Source organism: Anneissia japonica, unplaced genomic scaffold, assembly GCF_011630105.1.
Source record: "Anneissia japonica isolate Jap-2015-1 unplaced genomic scaffold, ASM1163010v1 scaffold2834_len698180_cov181, whole genome shotgun sequence".
Classification (NCBI taxonomy): domain Eukaryota; kingdom Metazoa; phylum Echinodermata; class Crinoidea; order Comatulida; family Comatulidae; genus Anneissia; species Anneissia japonica.
Window position 1 is genome coordinate 518,551 of NW_022704877.1, and position 18,760 is coordinate 537,310.

The window sequence follows — 18,760 nt, forward strand, 5'->3', positions numbered from 1 at the left end:
AGAAATGAAATGTAAAAATGAAATAAAATAAACCAAACACTAGTGACATTACAGTACCTGTCTCTTATACACATCTAGATGTGTATAAGAGACAGGAAAGTTACTATGCCCTGAAATTTACATTTGAAGTGGAAAGGAAGAAAGACAAGAAGCAAAAGGGAAAGAAAAATGAAAGGATTTGGGATGAATAGGAAAGTAAAAGGCCTTGAAATGATTCCAATTTACCAAAGCATTGTAATAATAACATTTATTGATAATCATCAAACCAATCATTTGAACTTAATTAATTTTTTTTTTTCTGTTCTGTTGTTGTTAAGCGCCTCGAGGTTGTGTCAACGTGAGGCGCTATATAAATCCAGAATTATTATTTATTACTATTATTATATCGCAATCCAAAGCTTTTTCTAGTCACACCAATGTTATGTTCTTGATGGCCTCTGTGATGAAAAATGAGTATGAAATGTTACATAGGATCAAAATAAATATAATTAGATTCATAAAATGTGTTTAACCTTTCTGTAAGTGGCAAAATATCGATGTCGGTACATGAACATAAAAATCAAAATACAGTAGTATTTTTATAGATGAAATATTTAGAGATATCTGTTTAAACCATTATCGATATATGCATTGCTAAATTTAAATATTGGGAAGACAGTAAATGTGATTAGATGAAAGTAGTTCCTTTTTGAGTTTTTGTTCAGATGAAAAGTTGTGTAAAACTTCCACTTTCTTGTTTGTAAATGACTGTACTTCCCTCTGTAAGGAGAAGTGTGTGTGTGAATAAATAATGTGGTAGACAGGGTTTTATAACCACAAGTATTTTGGGAATACATGCTCATAGTTTTAAAAGGTTTTTTTTGAGGCAAATTACATTTTTCTAATTCCCAAAACAGTATCTAAGTTCACTTTAGTTAGTAAAACCAGTTGTAATTAAATTATTGTTTTGTTACTATTGTAATGTCACTTTTAATATAGCCTTGACTCATCAAGGTGTGTGTGCTGAACAATGGGAATTCTTTTAGCCCATTGGTCAGTGGTTCAATTCCAAGTCTTGTGTTGAAGGGCTGAAATGCCAATTACAATAGCATGCCATCTTTTGAAAGAGCCTTAAGCTATTGGTCCTGTGTGATATTGGTCCATTTATGGAACATTTCCACCAAAAATAATAATTAAAGTCTTGGTGGTGGTCTTATCCTTAGTGGGTTTAGTTCTAAGAAATCTGAAAACAGAACAAAAAAAAAAAAAATTTTGAATACATTAATTTGTTGTTTATTTTATTTGGTTTTTAAAGATTACCCTCCATTGAACAATGTCAAATAACTTCCATCTATTTTAATTTCTTCAGCTTCACATCGAAATAGCAATACCATTATCTAAGCAGGACGACTTAATCTTTTACCTATTCTCTCTAATGGCGGAGAAGACTTGTTTTCTACGAGCCGCCACCTTGTTGGAAGATGTACTTGGTGTACGCAAGACTATGTTTAAGTTAGAAAAAATACGTAAGTACCTGGTTAGATTTTGTGTGGTATTCTTTTCGTTTTCTCGTCAGGATGGAAGTGAATTAAAATAAACTAAAAAAAACAAACACTGCCAACTGCTTGTAAATACTTAGTTTTTGTAACAGGAATATGACTTTTAATATTGCATAATAGTTTTCAAATAGTTCCTGTACAATCCTTCCTTTTTCTCTTTTTCTACATGCAGCAAATTTACACAAATTAGTAGAGAGTTTTGATGAGGAACAGATGGCCAATTTCTGTCGCGTGCTTTCAATTGCAATGTCAGATCTTGACCCAGGCGATGATGGCAACACTCTTCAAGAGCAGGACCAGGCCATTCGCAGGAAAACTGGCGTACCTGTCTCAGAAACGAATCAAGGTGGGTGTGATTTTCCGCTATTGCACCCTACATTTAACCCTTTAAACCATGAACTTGAAACTAAGACGTATAACCAAAATTACTGTGTTTAGACTAATACATGTAGCCCATCATAGTCTCGTCTATGGAACCTTACTTAGGCGTGTCTATACGTTGAAGTCGACTTCTAGGTAGGCGTATACATCTAACTTTAATCAGAAAAATTCTCATATAAAATTCTTCAGCTGCCGTGTAATGGACCTTTACACTAAACTAAACCCCTTTCATGTTGTTGCAAATTTCCCACAAAGTAACAAAATATGTACATAAACACATGTTTGTGCAACAACACATGTTTGTGAGACAAGCCCATCCTTGATCCTGTCTATTGATCATTATCAAGTTTGATTTGCACTCGTGAAAAGAAAGTAACCTGCATGTAAGAGAAGAGTGTGTGGTAATGCTAATGTACTCAACTTTATGAAATACTCTACAGGGAACTTAGTAAGTGTTGTATAAAATGATCCAATATCTATGGTCATCCTATATGATGCAAGTTATTTTTTTTAAACCTTTTTTTTTGCAGGAATACTGATTGAGCTTCCTCATTTTATTAAGAAAATTGTCCGTATAGCTGTAAAAGAAATAGGTGAGTAATAAACAGTTTTACAGTTTATATGAATCAGTCTCAGGTATAAACCCAAATGCTCCTGTTACAAACCAACCTTCTAACTTTAGAGATTTGAAATTCAATATGTGTTAAGATCCAAGCTGTTGTCTGAACCTGTTAACCCTAGGGACAAGCCTAGGCCTGCAGACTTACCCCAAAATTGGCCCAAGTTAGTGTTCAAAGGTGATGGGTTGAGAAACTGTTATTATGTAGTCATTTTGTTAACCATGTACTCTAAATTAAATGAACCTAAATAGATAAAAGGCCTACTGATGATAGCTTGATTAAGATTTGGGTTAGATTGCCTTATCTAGAAAAGGCAAGTGAATCCATTTTACGTAGATACTTAAACAAAGTAAAGAAACACTTAGTTAAAGAAGTAAAATTCATAGCATTATGGCAGTACAAAAAGTCTCACTTTACATCTACTAAAGATCAAACTCCTAAAGAATATAGGAGCTCTGTTGTTTATCATTTTAAATGTCCAGGTTGTAATAGTGATTATATTGATAAGACAGATAGATGCTTAATAACTAGACTTCAAAGAACATTCTTCACGATCTGATAGTGTTATAAATGATCATATACAAAATTGTGAGGCATTCCAATATGTTTTAGGTTTACAAGGTATACTTGAAAATGATAATGTAGCCTGTATTGTAAGTAATAAATTAGGTCTAATATTATCTAATACTAATATTATTGACAGTTCACAAAATTGGTCTATACTATTGTTTAAAGAAGCGTTTGCTATACGTAGGCTACACCCATTGCTTAACTATGGGCTGAAAGTTTCAAAGGAGCTTTCTTTGTTCTTGTAGGTAGCTTTGATCAGTTGGGTAAGAATGCTTTGATCTTTAGTTTATTCATAACTATGTCACCTACTAGGGGTAATGTTTTGATTGGTCAAACACTTTTGGTACTTGTGCATATAAGCTTGCAAATATGGATAATTTTTCATTACTGATGATGACATAATTAATGGCGTGCATTTTGATACACGGAATATGTATTATACTATCTCATCTGAGATTAATCAGTGGACCTTTCGGTTTCTATAATGCTGTAAACTACGTACTTCAAGCATGAAGCTTACTTTGAGTAAAAGCACTCTATTCACAATCGCAAAGGCCATATTCAACTGGCTGTTCTTCGTTAAATCACACCCACTTGCGCAGTGGTAAAAATCCTTCTTAACGAAGACAATCATATGAATGGAAAACTGGTACTCGACAAAACAAAATGGCTGCATACTTACCGCGATACGCGCTGATGTAATAAAGGTTGCTTCGGATTATGACCGTATGGGTTTTCTAATATAAACATTTTTTCATACAGTTTTTGAATTCTGCTTAGCCTACAATTATTTTTTTGACCTTATGTGGGTAAATATTATAATTATTTTTTGAAATTATAGGCCTATAATAATGAACCTGTCAAACCTAGGGACGAGCCTAAGCCTGCAGACTCGTCCCAAAATTGGCCCAAGTTAGTGTTCAAAGGTGATGGGCTTATACCCGAGAACCTATGTTATAATGTAGTCATTTTGTATTTTGTATTTTTTTCTTACACATGCTGCTAACTGTAATACAAACTTGAATAAGGCCCTGTCCAGACAAAACATGTGACATTCCTAAATATGGTCATGATGACATCACATCATGACCATATTTGGCACATCATGACTATATATGGGCATTCTACATTTTTTTTGTCAAGGAAAATTTGATAATCTGGAAAAGCCTACAGTAATACCAACATTTATTACTCTTCGTAAATATGGTTATGATGACATCACATCATGTCCACATATTAGCACATCATGACTATATATGGGCATACTACATTTTATTAAGAAAATTTTATAGTCTGGACAAAGCCTACAGTAATACCAACATTTATTACTCTTCGCTTAGGTGGTTCAGTGGCACCCACATTACCCGAGGTATTCAGTGAGCTTGAAGGATGGGTGACATGGTTAGACAGTTCACTAGCGTTCGACCCCCTCATGGATGTTGACAGCGAGACAGAGGGTGCCATGATGGACCCGTTTATGGATTTTCAGTCGCTTGCGTTGCCTCAGTCCATCAAGACCATGCATGAACTTGTTTATAAGGTGGAGGTATTATATGTACTATGCCTGCTACTTAGTGGAAAGCAAAGGAATAGGGTGAGTTTGTTTATTGTGTTTATAACTTTCTATTCTTTCATATTTTTTTTTTTTGTAATGTTGTAATGTCATTTTTTTGTTTTTCATCATTTTCACAACAATAACTCTTTTATTCAAATTGAAATGAAAAAAATGATAGCAATCATTTCATGTATTCTTTATTGGGAGGAAAAGTAAATGATGAAAAACCTGGACGATCTCTAACATACATAGGTTTCGAGTTTTATTTTTAATTTTAACAACTTTCAGAGTTTTTTTGTTTTATGTGCATCTTAATCTTTAAAATGTAAAGTGTTTCGGCTCTCTCAACCAAAAACTAAAAATTTGTTGAATTTATGTTGAATCATACCATTTGTATCAGTAATATATGAATATTCATTACATTATCCTTTTTTAGGTTCACGGAGAGGTATCCACACACAAACTTATGCCAGGATTGAACCGTCTATTTGACCGTGTCATCTGGCGGTGCAACTTGCGGCCGTACCCTCATGCCAGGCATTCTGAGAACTGCGAATGCAGTCCAGAAGTAGCGCTCAAGATTCAGTTCTTACGCCTTATACACACCTATTGTGACCATCATCAGTAAGTTGTAGCAGTCGTAACATAGATATTAACACGTTTGCTGCCTGCGACGAGTGTACTCGCCCACAGGGTGTTGCTGAGGACACCTGGGACAAGTATACTCGTCAAAATCCGGGTAACATTCTAGCGTTTTTAACTTCTTTGCTATACATTGTACAACCAGACTGAACGGCTGGTAGTTCAGGGAAGATACACCTAGACGATAACGTACAAAATGTGTTATGTTGCCGGTAGTACACTCGAGCGGCACAAGTTGGGGCGCCCAACCCATGCAAAAAGCGGACAAGTAAATCGCACTTGGCGTAGTCAATAAAAAGTGCTATCACAGTGCCGTCGACGAGTTTACAAATCTTCCTTTAATACTTCCGCCAATTTATTACACATGATTTTGATGATATATGACTAGGTAAAGTTCCAAAAAAGTATGTTTGTACAGGAAGGAACCTTAAAATAATGTCTGGTAGTCAACGTGTTAAGCCCTGTCCTTGTTTGTGGTATGTTTTGTATGGTACAAGTGTTGGGATCCAAACTTACAGCCCTTGTATAGCTTAGTTGAAGCTGCAATGTACAGAATATATTTTTTTTTTACATTCACAAACCCCTTCAAATTGAACAAAAAAATATTAAATATAATTTGTATTATTGGCTATACATCAGCAGAGTTGGTGGATATGTATGGCATGTTTTTTTAACAAAATAATTAAACTTTTAAGGATAACAATTTTGTTATTGATTTATGCAATGCAGGGTTTTTTTGTGCCATTTTTTTCATATTTTCTGGGTGTTTTTGAGCTCTTTCTTTTGTCCAGTATCAGTAGTTTCACTATAGCACATTTCACTTTGTACGCTTTTTCACAAAAATAAACTGTCACTTAGAAAACCAAATTGTTCTAATATAAAATTTCTTGCCTTTACAGTAACAAATACTTGATAATGACTCGATCAGAGATTCATGAAATCACAAAGTTATCATGCAGCATTGGCGTACCAGTGGCAGATGAAGTCAAGAACATAAACAAGTCATTGCTATGTACAGGGAAGAAAGGACTGTTAACCAAGGTGATAGAGGCAATGAAAAGGGCATCTACAGAGTCCAACTTTAGGTGATTAAACAATTGTGTTTTTGTGTTTTTAATGTTTAATAGTTTTTTAATAATGTATGTTACAAGTCTTTTATTATCTTACCCTAATAATCACCCGGCGCTTAAATAATTTTTTTGCACTTTTTGAGGGGTTTTTCTTCAAACGGTACGCCTATTGAGATTTGAAATTGTGGGTGCTTTTTGAATGAAAAATGATTAAATAAGGACATTGCAAATGGAAGATAAAACGAATGGTTGCAGAAAAGAAAATCATCCAGAGGGCATGGCTCATGACAAGAATGCTGTGAGTAAATTTATTTACACAAAACCAGATGAAGCTTGTTCGCCAGCTGAATGAGAGTAGCAGTATCAATGCAGGGTGAGATGAGAACGTGCTAAAAGTACAATTGTCTGGAAAAGAAAAAGAGAAGTAGGACTAGACAAATGTAAGAAGAGGAAAGTTGGAAAGACACTGTCCAAGGAGCTCTCTTCTGTCCAGGAGAAATATCCTCATTTTGAAATTGACATAAAAAGAAATTGTGAATCCACTCCTCAGCTCAAATCATGCCAACCACAGTTCCATGATTGATTGGATTATTGGCTTGCTAAAAAAAAAAATTTAGGGGCACTTATTCAAATTAAGGAGGTTTGCTTATTCAAATGGGCCACTTATTCGCGCGAGTACAGTACCCCACGCTAGAATTCATTATAGTAATTACTACAATAATTTGAAATTGTGATAAATTTAGAGTTCAAAGCTGGTGATTGTGTTTTGGTGTAAATATATGCATTGGCGTAATAGGTAGGAGCTCTCACTAAAGCCAGGGGCCTAGACCCTAAGGGGCCCTATGAAGTATTTATAATTTTTAACCACATATCAGCTAAGCAATGTCTTTTAAGGAGCAGAACGTAAAAAACCCATCAAAATATGCCGAAGCAGGTAGGACTTATCCCTGTACCCCATGGGTTCTATCCAGATGCAGCCCCCAGGGAGGCAGGACCAGATGAAGCCTTATCCAAATGTCTCAGAGAGCTCTTGCCATTGAATATGTGATAATCATATTAATTGGTGATGAAATGATTAAATACAATGTTGGTTCTCGCAAATACTTAAATTCCAAATAAAGATCATGCATTTGATTTATTTATCTTTGTTTGTTTTTCAGGTTCTGGCTAGGAAGAGCTGTAGAGAGCTTTTTAAGAGGCAAGACCTCAGTAGTTGACCAGACATTCATACTACGGAAGAAACTTCTAGAGGTATGGTGGAATTTCTAACACTATTATGCAGTTCAATTGCTCGTCCAGGCCTAGTGTATTTTAGTCAAGAAAAGATTTAATAACCTTCCCTGGAAAGAACATAAATTGTTGGCGCATTGTCTAGGCTCTATTGATGAACAGTTGTAGAATTCGCTCGCTATAGATATTAAGAAAAGGGCTCTGAAACATAGTTTCTTAATGATAGATGCCCCTCAGTGCAGTAGACTATTGTCCTTAGCACCTCTGGTCGCCGCCCGAAGGCTAAGGGTTAAAGATTAATATAATGTATGGTCAATATGAACAGTGTATACTTAGCATGCATAATTCTATTATTTTTTTTCCCCTTTGTTTCAGCATTTAGTACGTCATATGATAGATAACGATATTAAATCAAAGGAAATTTTACAGAGCAGCTTTGACCTTTTAGCAGAGTTAATGAAATTCAACCACAAAGCCTTTGAACGATTCGAGAGATGTACATCAGATGACGGGGTAAGTGGAATGAATTAAAACCGCTTGTGGGCCATTCAGCATTATTTTAGTTCCAGCCACTTTCCTCTTCCTACATTCACTTGACTCGGGTGTGGAGAGCCTTGTATGAAGGCTGCAATAGAAACTCCCAAGCACCTATTATTTCCTCTCTCCCAGTACTATATCATGTATTACTGCAGTAACCACTGTGTTTATATATCACTAGTGTGGTAACTAATTGGTGTAAAATTGTTTTGTATCTGAGGATACAAAACAAAAAATTTTACACCATTGACAGTATGTGCAATAGTTATATGGGGCATGCCATCCTAAAGCCACCATCAATGGCCAAAACAACAAAATTGACTAAATATATTCATATTCTCTACAATATAAAAACCTTAAAACGATGGGTCATTTGCTGGAACTTGACATATTGTCAAAATTATTACAGCTTCTCTGTACTAAAGTATACAATACTACAACATTCTAATGCTAATTACTCGGTTTAAAATAGTGACAGTGTGCTGATTTTGGAATGGCATGCCTTGTATCTATTTTATCCGACTTTAATATTTAGGCAATGTTCACACCGTAACACATTTTGACAGGAATTATGTGTTGTAAAGTATTTATTTGAATAAATATGGTATGGATTTTTTTCTGGTTGCAGCTAACTAGATTCATGTCAATGGTGAACAACAACCTTGTGGACTCCAACATGTTCATTAGATGTCTACTGCTAACGCTCGAGAAGATTGAACGCGAGGATGTGCAATATTTGGGTAAGCTCAAACAACAGAGGGCTCTTTTCATATGCCTTAATCCACACTATCAGTTTCTGACAAATGTGGCTTATTTTCGCCCATAACAGGAATGGTGATATACATTATATTTATACATATATGGGCTTAGCATGCCCAAAACCAGTATCAATGATGACCCAAACAAGAATATATATATTCTGCACATTATAAGCAAATTTCCAAAGTTATGAGTAAAATTATTATGGCTACTCTACTAATACTGTCACATTCTAATGCTATGTACTCAGTTTCACTTTTAGCGATAGCACGCTGGTTTTGGGATGGCCAGCCTCATATGATATAATATTTAACATTATATTTAGCATATAACATCATTATTATTACTTTGTTTACGTTTACTTAGAATTTGCCCTGACGAAATCCCGCCTCCTGATGCACATCCACGACAGAAAGACACGAGTAGGGTTTCTGCAAAGGCTGATCAACATAATTCATGTAGAAATCCTTACACAGGTAAGCTGTCAAGAAAAAGGTTGAATTCCATTAACATCAACAGATTGAACAATCAGATAAATAATTTCTATATCCGAGTATATATACGCACACTTCTGTTGTGAATAAAGCAAGGCCGAATTTTGTGAAATTGAAAACAGAACCAGTTGTAAAGTAGTCAAAACATTGCCAAATGTTATTTCCGGTGTATGTGAAGCCCCTTCTGACATCACATATCCTGTCAGTTATTTTTAGATGCACTAATAATAGATGCATGTTATGCGTTAACTGTTGGCAAGCTCTGAGATTTGTCTACACTATCAAATTTATCAGCAACAGATGTGATTTATTGATATATATGCGTGTTCATGTCATATATAGCAGCTGGGCAGATCACATGTATTTGTTGATGGTGTAGGCAGTTTAATAGCAGTGTTGTCCTCGATAGTTGTATGTTAAGTTGGTCTGGTAGACTCTAGGTTAAAATATAGGCATCTAGCGGGGACCGCGTGTCTACTGCTTATAGGTTTCTTTTTTTTTACAACTCTTGCACTCTCTGTTTTGGCAATAACTGTACAAGTAAACAGATTGTTGACTTTTTAGTTCTCTTCAAGGACAGGTCTAGACATGGCATCATACTTTGTAGGCTTAACCTATTTTTGGTAGACTGTAAATTTTTATTTCTAGTTTATTATACAATGAGTAGTATTCCATCATTAAATCTTCCAAATTACAAGAGAGATGATAGCAAAGTATCTAGTTGGCCACAAGTGGGAGTAGGCACATAGGTCAGTATTTCAGACCTTCTGACTCCATCTATCAAAGTAATTCAGCAAGTTAAAACATAATTAATGTATGTGGGTTTGTCTTGCAGATAATAATTATAAGATATATTTGTTTCCTCCCTAGAATATAGGGGTGGGGGGAAGCCAGTGAGTAACAATGAAAGTGAATTTAATATTCAATCTCTATAGTCAGTGACTGCTTAATGTGTATTATTGTGCAGCTTAAATTATTATTCGTATAAATGAATACAATTGCTAGGCCTACTCTTTAATTTTTTATTTTGTCATGTTTTCCCTTGTTACAGGAAAATGTGAGTTGTCTGAATACCACAATCATTCTGCTGATGTTCGCACATCGATCAGGGGAACTTGCCACTTATCTGGGCATGCTCAGAGAGGAGGAACAGAATAACTGTCGCCCTGGTTTCATCCTCCATAATTTCAGGTCAGCACAGTTCTGTTATTCCTATGCTGGTGTTTATTAATTGTAGTATTTGTTTTTTTCAATTTTTTTTTTTACAAATCTTAAAATATGTACACTACATCTACACACAGTACATAAAAATACATTCAGTATATTGTATTATACCATTACATGTATATTCAAATTAGTTGACCCCGAAAACAGTATTGCTTATTGCAGTGGTGTGCACTCATTTTCAACCCCTGGACAAACTGAAAAGTGGACTGGAGATATAAGAAATACAAAATTCTGACCGAGTTGTTTCTAGACAAGTGATGTGTGAAAACCAATAAACCTTTTATTTTTTTTGTTGTTTTTTTATGTTGTCTGAATATTTTTTATGTTGTCTGCTGTTCAATTCAATTCAATTCAATTAACATTAATTCAATTAATTAATCAAATACATAAAATGATAAAGTGGACAACATTCAAATTAACTAATTAGGATAAAAAATAGAAGCGAAGCTTGTCTCAATTTGACCTGTCTCTTATACACATCTAGATGTGTATAAGAGACAGGATTAAATACAATGTTGGTTCTCGCAAATACTTAAATTCCAAATAAAGATCATGCATTTGATTTATTTATCTTTGTTTGTTTTTCAGGTTCTGGCTAGGAAGAGCTGTAGAGAGCTTTTTAAGAGGCAAGACCTCAGTAGTTGACCAGACATTCATACTACGGAAGAAACTTCTAGAGTAATAAGTGTCTGGTTTAGAACGCAGACTATTGTAGCGACTTAAAACATGGATCCCGTCTAGAAAAGGTTGTGAACTAGGGGAGTAGTGTATCGATACCGGACACAAAACCTCGACTTGCAATGCTTTGATATATTTTGGTGTTTTGTTCTCATACAGCACTTATTTTGAACTGTTTGTTTTACTTCATTTAGGCAATTGTTATTTTTCTGGCAAGAACACTACCTCCATAAAGACAAGGATTGCTCAGCCCTTGAAAAGGTAATTATTATTATTGTATTTCTGATGTTTCAGGATGAGTCACAATTGTCCTTGTAAATAAAACATTAATACAGACTTGAAAAAAAAACAGAAGTAAATGTTTTTTCCACCATGTTTTTCATTTTTCATTGTCTCAATTGTAAACAGTTTGGTTATTTTTATATCATGTTATTCTTGTCTAGGATTTTTCCTTGACATATATACGATGTTGAGTTTTACGTCATTTAAATCTTTTAATTCCAGAGCCATCAGTCAACAAACTGAATAAGAGTTTCAAGAGTAATTTCTTATCCATACTGTTTGTAATTTATCTGAATTTTCTTACAGCAATTATGTTGTTGAAAGAAGATATGAAGTTTAAACTGTTTATTTAAGGCCTAGATGGCTTTTTGTGCAGATATATTCCAGTTCTATGGTTCCCATCTGAATAGGTTTCGCTGTGGTCTGCTATACTTTCAGTTATTCATGATTCAGTTATATTTATATATTAATACTTACGGTACACCATGTAGATTATTCTGAAAAGAACTGTTGTTGTTCCTGGTCAAACCAGCTCATTTTTGTGTAGCTTTCTCTACTCCCTGTGGAGTATCCCAAGCCATGCTGCTTTACATGCACAACCTAATACATTCAACGCCACACCATCCTACCATTTATACTCCTGGGTGGAGAGAGGCAAACGCAGGTAAAGTGCCTTGCCCAAGGACACACGCAATGCGACGGGCGTCTGCCTCCAGATCTCACAAGTCCAACACCTTACACCCTGCACCACACGATCCTACTGAATTATATAAACAATATAATACAGCAATTATTTCTCTTAATACAATTTAGAGGGGTGCGATCATCAAAAAATATAATACAGCAATTATTTTTCTTAATACAAGGGGGTGTGATCTCACCATGTGCACCCACTCTGCATCCGTCCCAGTATCTGTACCATACGATTGGTGGAATGTATCGACAATGACTTAGGGTCTGATATCTAAAGGGGTCCATGAATGCAAAAGACTGGGAACCACTGCTCTTGTTGGAGGCCTAGGTAGTTGTCATTACAGTACTGAATACATTGCCTGTTTAAAAATCATTAGCCAAAATTTGCCAACAGGGGGTCTAACATGTCCGACAGTGGGGTCCGAAACAAGGGGCCGACTAGAGCCCCAGTCAGGCTACTGGAAAAAAATCTGGTAAACAAATGTGTCAGGGAGATAAGAAAATACTGTAGCCTACTTTTTTGAGCTATTGGAGGCCAACTATTTCAACCATAGTGTCCAGAAAACCTGCATTTTCAGCATTATGTATCAGGACATTATATCCTGCCAAGGATTATTCCCGATCGAAATGGGCCTGATTGTACTTTCATTTAATCGTCGTCGTACAGCCACTGCCCTGCATCCACTGCATTAAAAAACAAATAAATAACTTGCGAAGCACGCAACAGACTACTAATACAGCACAAATAAATATCGCATGACTATGAAGTTGGTGAAAAATGGAGCTCAAAGGGGGAAAAAAAGTGTATTCGAGTAAGTATTTGAAACTTTTTATGATTTTAGCCCTTCGCCAAAATGGCTAAAGCAGCTGGGCTTTTCTTTTTGGCCAATTCAAATTACTTATTGGCGATCGGTTAGCGTGAGCCCAACATTCAGTGGGATCAATCGCTTACATAATAATATCTTCACATAATAATATCTTCATGAGTTCATGTTAAAATTTCTCTTTCAGAGCTCCAATATCAGCTTTTCTGTTTGGAAGGAAATGGTGTCAAGTTTAACAAGTAACGACACCACATCGCCAAATACCTTAGCATACTATCTAAAAAAAGACAACCTATTGGATGACGATCTAACCATTGACATGGAATAAACACTATTTCAGTGTCTTGATTAAAGACACCAACCAATGAGGAGAAACAACAGCAAAGATTTTAAGCATTAAGTGAAGACATTTGATTGGCTAAAATATCTAACAGTATTTACTTGTGCTTGAAGTCATCCTATCACAAGTACCAACAGAGAAATTTATGAGTAGTTTTGTGTAATTGAAATTGGTACAGTTATTGAGAAGTTTATATTGGTTGGGTACCTGTCTGAGAGGATATTGTATAATAATAAAGTATTGAATTATTTGATTACTTATTACTCTGAATTAACTTTAAAATATCTTGTTAATTTAGGTGCCCAGTAACTTTGCCTATAAAGTTGAGGCGAGCATGCGATTTAGACAACGTTTTAAATTTGTAGTGAAAAGTTGATGCTGCCTGTCTGAAATGAATTCAAGTAAAATTTTAAAAATCTACATAATGTAATATAATAAAATTTCTAATAAAGTTGTATAGCTCAAGGTATTGCCAAAGAAAATCTTCAACTGGTAATAAATTAAAATTAATTAAATATTGTATATGATAATTTGCATAATGTTAACACACACATGTAGAGGTTGACAGTTAATAAAATGAAGAGAAAATAACATTCCTTTCTTCATTATGTAAAGAACAAGTAGTCAGAATGTATAAACTAAAAGTATATAAGGTTGTTTTGATTGGGATATATATTTTTCATGATGTATTAGACATTTTAAGCTTAATCAAATATGACGTTGCCAGTGGAGTGGGAATTGTGACCGGGGAAAAGGTCAAACTATGACCTAAGAAAACCACTCAACTCGAGCATTTTTTAATAGAACATTTTAAATAGTACAACACCGTTTACATGTTTAATGCCTATTATCACAACATTGCCTACCTCTAGGAATATATTAGCTTTGATTTTATTCTTGCATTACAAATTAGTTTTGTTCTGTTTTATTTCTGAATTTGTAAAAATTGGTTGATTTTATTTACTCTTAATGAATTTTCAAATACAATATTTTTTTAGTTTATACTATTTTTGTTGTGCATAATCTGTATAAGTAATGTCTGCAAATTTCATGATATTTAGCTTATTAATTTTAATACTTTATTTTATGTTGTAAATATAAGATATTTCTTGGTCTTTGAATTTTACTGATTTTATTGATTTTTTTTATTGGAATTATTTCAAACATCTTCACAGCAAAACATCCTGATATAAAACATCTTGAGCACTTGTATGTGACTTTGTTGTAAGGTAGTTTGAAAATGTTAACAACTCAATTTATGTGGCCCATAGTCATGAATTTCATTGTTACTGTAATTATTGTCTTGTCTTCCATTATGTTTATGTTTGTAACTGTGATTATTATGCTTCAGTTTACAATACCATTGGTTTAATTGATATGCTGTTTAATGTGTAGACAAACTACCACTGTTCATTTTTTTATTATTCATTTATATTTATGATCAATGTTTGAACAACTTGGCAACAAATGTTTGCTTTTTTATGTGAATAAAACCTGCATACTTAATATGTAACTAGTGGTTTTGGACCTTGTTTTTATTCAGGCAGTATATGTAGCCTGTAGATAAAAATCGCCTACTGTGTTCGTTTATGCATACATTTTTGTGATTATTTGCGAGGGCACATCCCAAATCACAAATCCATTCCTCCAATTAAGGGTTCTCAAAAGAGCATCCTCTATTTACACCGTCATTGCTATTCCCAGCGTGCATATCATGTACGTATTGTGGCATAATTCGACAATCTCCAAAAGTACATATGTGTATACTTCTGTTATTCCGAGTGACATATCTAGGGGTGCATGCCGCCAGTTCTCCCCCCCCCCCCAAAAAAAAAAAAAATAAACAACTCAAGACTCCAGACCATCAGAGGAGTCTGTCGCATGATCCTTGGATCCTGCAAACAGTGGGATGTTGTCCCAGTAACAAGGGCCCCCTTGGCAAAGGCGAGTAGTGCCAACGCCGAATTCTTGTCCGTTGCAATGTCGGTTTCCTGCTCCAAGGAGGTTGAGAAAATGTGGTTGAAAGGAGATGTGAGGCGGTTCTGAAGTGGGTGGACCCTCAGTCTGTAAAAGTCCCTCTCTGGGTCGCCTCGTTTTGGAATTCCTGCATCCCCCCACTATTGAGTTATAATTATTGTTAGGCTTACTAATATTATTTATAATGCGTCTATTGCAGTTTTCACTCCTCTGAAAAGTCCTTAAATGTTCAGGGTGTGCTACCCCACTTCCACCGGGAGTCCTTGGCGTCCCCAGCCGTGGCAAGGGAAACCCCACCCCGCTCAGTACTATGCAAGGCCTACCTCGCACAACGGGGGCCCCGCCTTTCAAAATCCTGGCTATGTCCTTGAGGAGGGAATATTTCCAAAAAACACACCAAAAATAAAATTTTGATTCCTAGATGGCGGGAAATGAGCTTTCCCGACTTCTGAAGTGTCTTAAGCTTTTAAAAATTAGGTTTTGTCCCCTCTTGAAAACGGTCAGGTATTTTTTTCTCATTCTTATTACAGTAGGCCTAAATAGGCCTATTATGTGTGTACCGGTATACATACAGAAAAAATGAGTGCATACATAGGCTTATTCCTTTATCCATGAATCGATGAATGAATGACTGGACATCTCTCTTGAATGCATCAATGTCAATGGCACGTAGCTTCCTGTAGGTCAATGTCTTATAGACCGGACCCGGTTTTGCTATGCGGTTTTGATCACACGTCAACCTCCCATTTTCATCAGATAGACCTGGATCTGTTACCGATATATTGGATATCATACAATTTGTATCTCCAATAACCACATCCAATGTGTGGCCGTGAATGCGAGTGGGATCTCAGTTTTACAAGCTGCTGTTATATTGTTATTATAGCCTGGTCCATTCTTCAAGAAAATCGTTGACTTTAATAGGCCGTTAACAGTAGACGGAGGCGGACGATAAACAATGGTGACGTGCAGTGTTACACCATCTATATCAATATCACAATCCATGTATTCAAACAAATTCTTTGTCGTTACTAGAACGTACAAGTTTTACTTTAATTGACAATTTACTTAGTAAAGCTACTCCACTTTTAAGTCATTAAAAGTTTACGTTTTCACTCTCTTGAATACGATTCAATGAATCCCGACTTCTAATTTTTCCATTATTATTATTTATTATTATTGTTATTGATAGTCGCAATTCAAATCTTCAAGAAAATACTGTAGTTATATATCCTTTTAAGCTCAGATTTTTCAATACGCCATGAGCGTCTTCGACGGATACCGCGCATTATAAATGTCCGTTTATTATTATTATTGTACCGTACTCGCGCGAATAAGCGCCCGGGCGCATCGTCCAGAGAACATGGTTCATAACAAGAATGCTTGAATATTTACATAGCAGCAAAATAGCAGATGCAATTAGTGGTGGGTAGTGGTTAGCTTGTTGGCCATCGGCCGATTGAGACTAGCAGTATGGCAGGATCATTGTATTTTTCTTGCTTAAGGTCGAAAAAAGAAAAATAGGAGTAGGACTAGACAGACAAATATGTAAAAAGATTAAAGTTGGAAATATACTGTCTGTCCAGGGATCGGAGCTCTCATCTGTCCAAGAGAAATATCCTTATTTTTATATTGATTAAAGAAGAATGTGTTTCCACTGTACCGCTCAAATCATGCCAACAACCACAGTCCCAGGATTGATTGGATTATTGACTTGCTAAAATTCAAACGGGGCGCTTATTCGCGCGAGTACGGTACCGCACATCTCGCTCACTTCCACTCCTCCAAATTGAAGGGATAACTTAGTGTAGTTATTTTAAAAGCAGCAAAATATTCAGGTTTTTTTTTTATATACTGTAGATGATAGGGAAAGTAACATTTGTGTAATTAATCAAATACCAGTAAGCTGTATTAGATTGTTCAAATAAGTAGTACAACCATGACGAAACCAATGTTGACATTTAAAAAATGACACGTTAGAAAACAGCGACATTCTACAACGGCTTTTAAGGAATGCGTTGTGGTAGCATGAATTTATTGTTCCAAAGACGGACTATTACTTTAAGAGGTATGCTAGTTAAAGCAATAATATTCCAAATGTCGGTTTATTTATAAAATTAATTTACTCGATTTACTTAACTGTCTCACTTAACAAGTACTGGTATTTGATCTGTAAGTGATAGATATAGACGTTTATAACTGTCTTGTACTGAAAAGACCTACGTTTAAGCAAAGAACTTAAATAGCAGAATGAGCTGCTCCGCGCATTTGTATTGAAATTGATGGAACATCCGCCCTCCCGCGAATGGGGTAAAATTTGAACATTTTATTAAGTGGAGAAACAACAGGAAACAAACGAACCAGAGCGGCGCCTTTATTGATGTTTATTATTTCTATATAGCGCGGACGGGGTAAAATTGCTCTCCGTGTACCCACAATGCCTTTGGAACGGATGTTCCACTATTGGGAAGCTGCTCTATCTTCTGCTATTTATTATCTTTGGTTTAAGGCAATTAATGTAAACCGAACTTTGGAGAAATCAAACAAAATTCAATCGCATCTGACAAATAATAATCCAATTTATTATTTCAAAATTGTAAACAATAGTTCCAATATGCGGCACACCAAGGTAAAGAGGAGGTGTTAACGTGTTTACAGTTATGTTATCTAAATCGCGAGAAGGCAGCATAGCCACACATTTGAGCGTGCGCAAACATCAACCTGTATGTGTCGCGTCACGAATACTGTTATGACGTCTACGTATGGACAATACTATTCGACATGCTATTCGACATCGAAAAAATAGCACTGCAAGAATTCAGGCAAACATCAACATATTTTAAAAGTTTCAAACACAGCAAAAATATTTTAAAATCAAATTGTACGCATATTGACATACCGAAAATTACTCCTTTATAATCGAATGTTTCCGATCAAAATTTTAATTTTTTGCGGAGTCCGGGATGTGATTGATGTACAGTACATGCATACATAGGCCTATCGATTCTGTATTTAACTTGGAATTCAGCTTTGGCTTAGCTACGAATACCATCAGATGTTAAACAACCTGCCGTTTTTGTTATAATGGGCCAGGCACAAAGTTTGTATGCCGTCATTTCAACTGCACATTGCATGCCTATTGCGATTCTTTAATAGCATATATAAATATAATTTATATTCTATTGAATATACATATATACATATACTGTATATTAATATACATACTGTGTATCATATATATACACAGTATATATATGATACACAGTGTGTGTATTATACACATAATAATATATTATTATTATATATATAATATACACATAATAATATAAACACGTAAATACAA

The 18,760-nt window shown here is 35.2% G+C and overlaps 1 protein-coding gene across 1 annotated transcript in view; it reads left to right on the plus strand.

Annotated features, from left to right (window-relative positions):
* Positions 1-14,953, plus strand: part of LOC117104794 (short transient receptor potential channel 4-associated protein-like) — a 22,993-nt gene extending 8,040 nt beyond the window's left edge. The window contains exons 6-18 of the mRNA XM_033245641.1: positions 1,349-1,505; positions 1,711-1,884; positions 2,450-2,512; positions 4,450-4,703; positions 5,101-5,288; positions 6,206-6,391; positions 7,537-7,627; positions 7,982-8,119; positions 8,772-8,883; positions 9,269-9,378; positions 10,448-10,587; positions 11,496-11,562; positions 13,288-14,953. Of these exons, the coding sequence (XP_033101532.1) occupies positions 1,349-1,505; positions 1,711-1,884; positions 2,450-2,512; positions 4,450-4,703; positions 5,101-5,288; positions 6,206-6,391; positions 7,537-7,627; positions 7,982-8,119; positions 8,772-8,883; positions 9,269-9,378; positions 10,448-10,587; positions 11,496-11,562; positions 13,288-13,428 (1,821 nt within the window). The 3' untranslated portion in view covers positions 13,429-14,953. The remainder of the gene's footprint in view (positions 1-1,348; positions 1,506-1,710; positions 1,885-2,449; positions 2,513-4,449; positions 4,704-5,100; positions 5,289-6,205; positions 6,392-7,536; positions 7,628-7,981; positions 8,120-8,771; positions 8,884-9,268; positions 9,379-10,447; positions 10,588-11,495; positions 11,563-13,287) is intronic.
* The last annotated feature ends 3,807 nt before the right edge of the window (positions 14,954-18,760 follow it).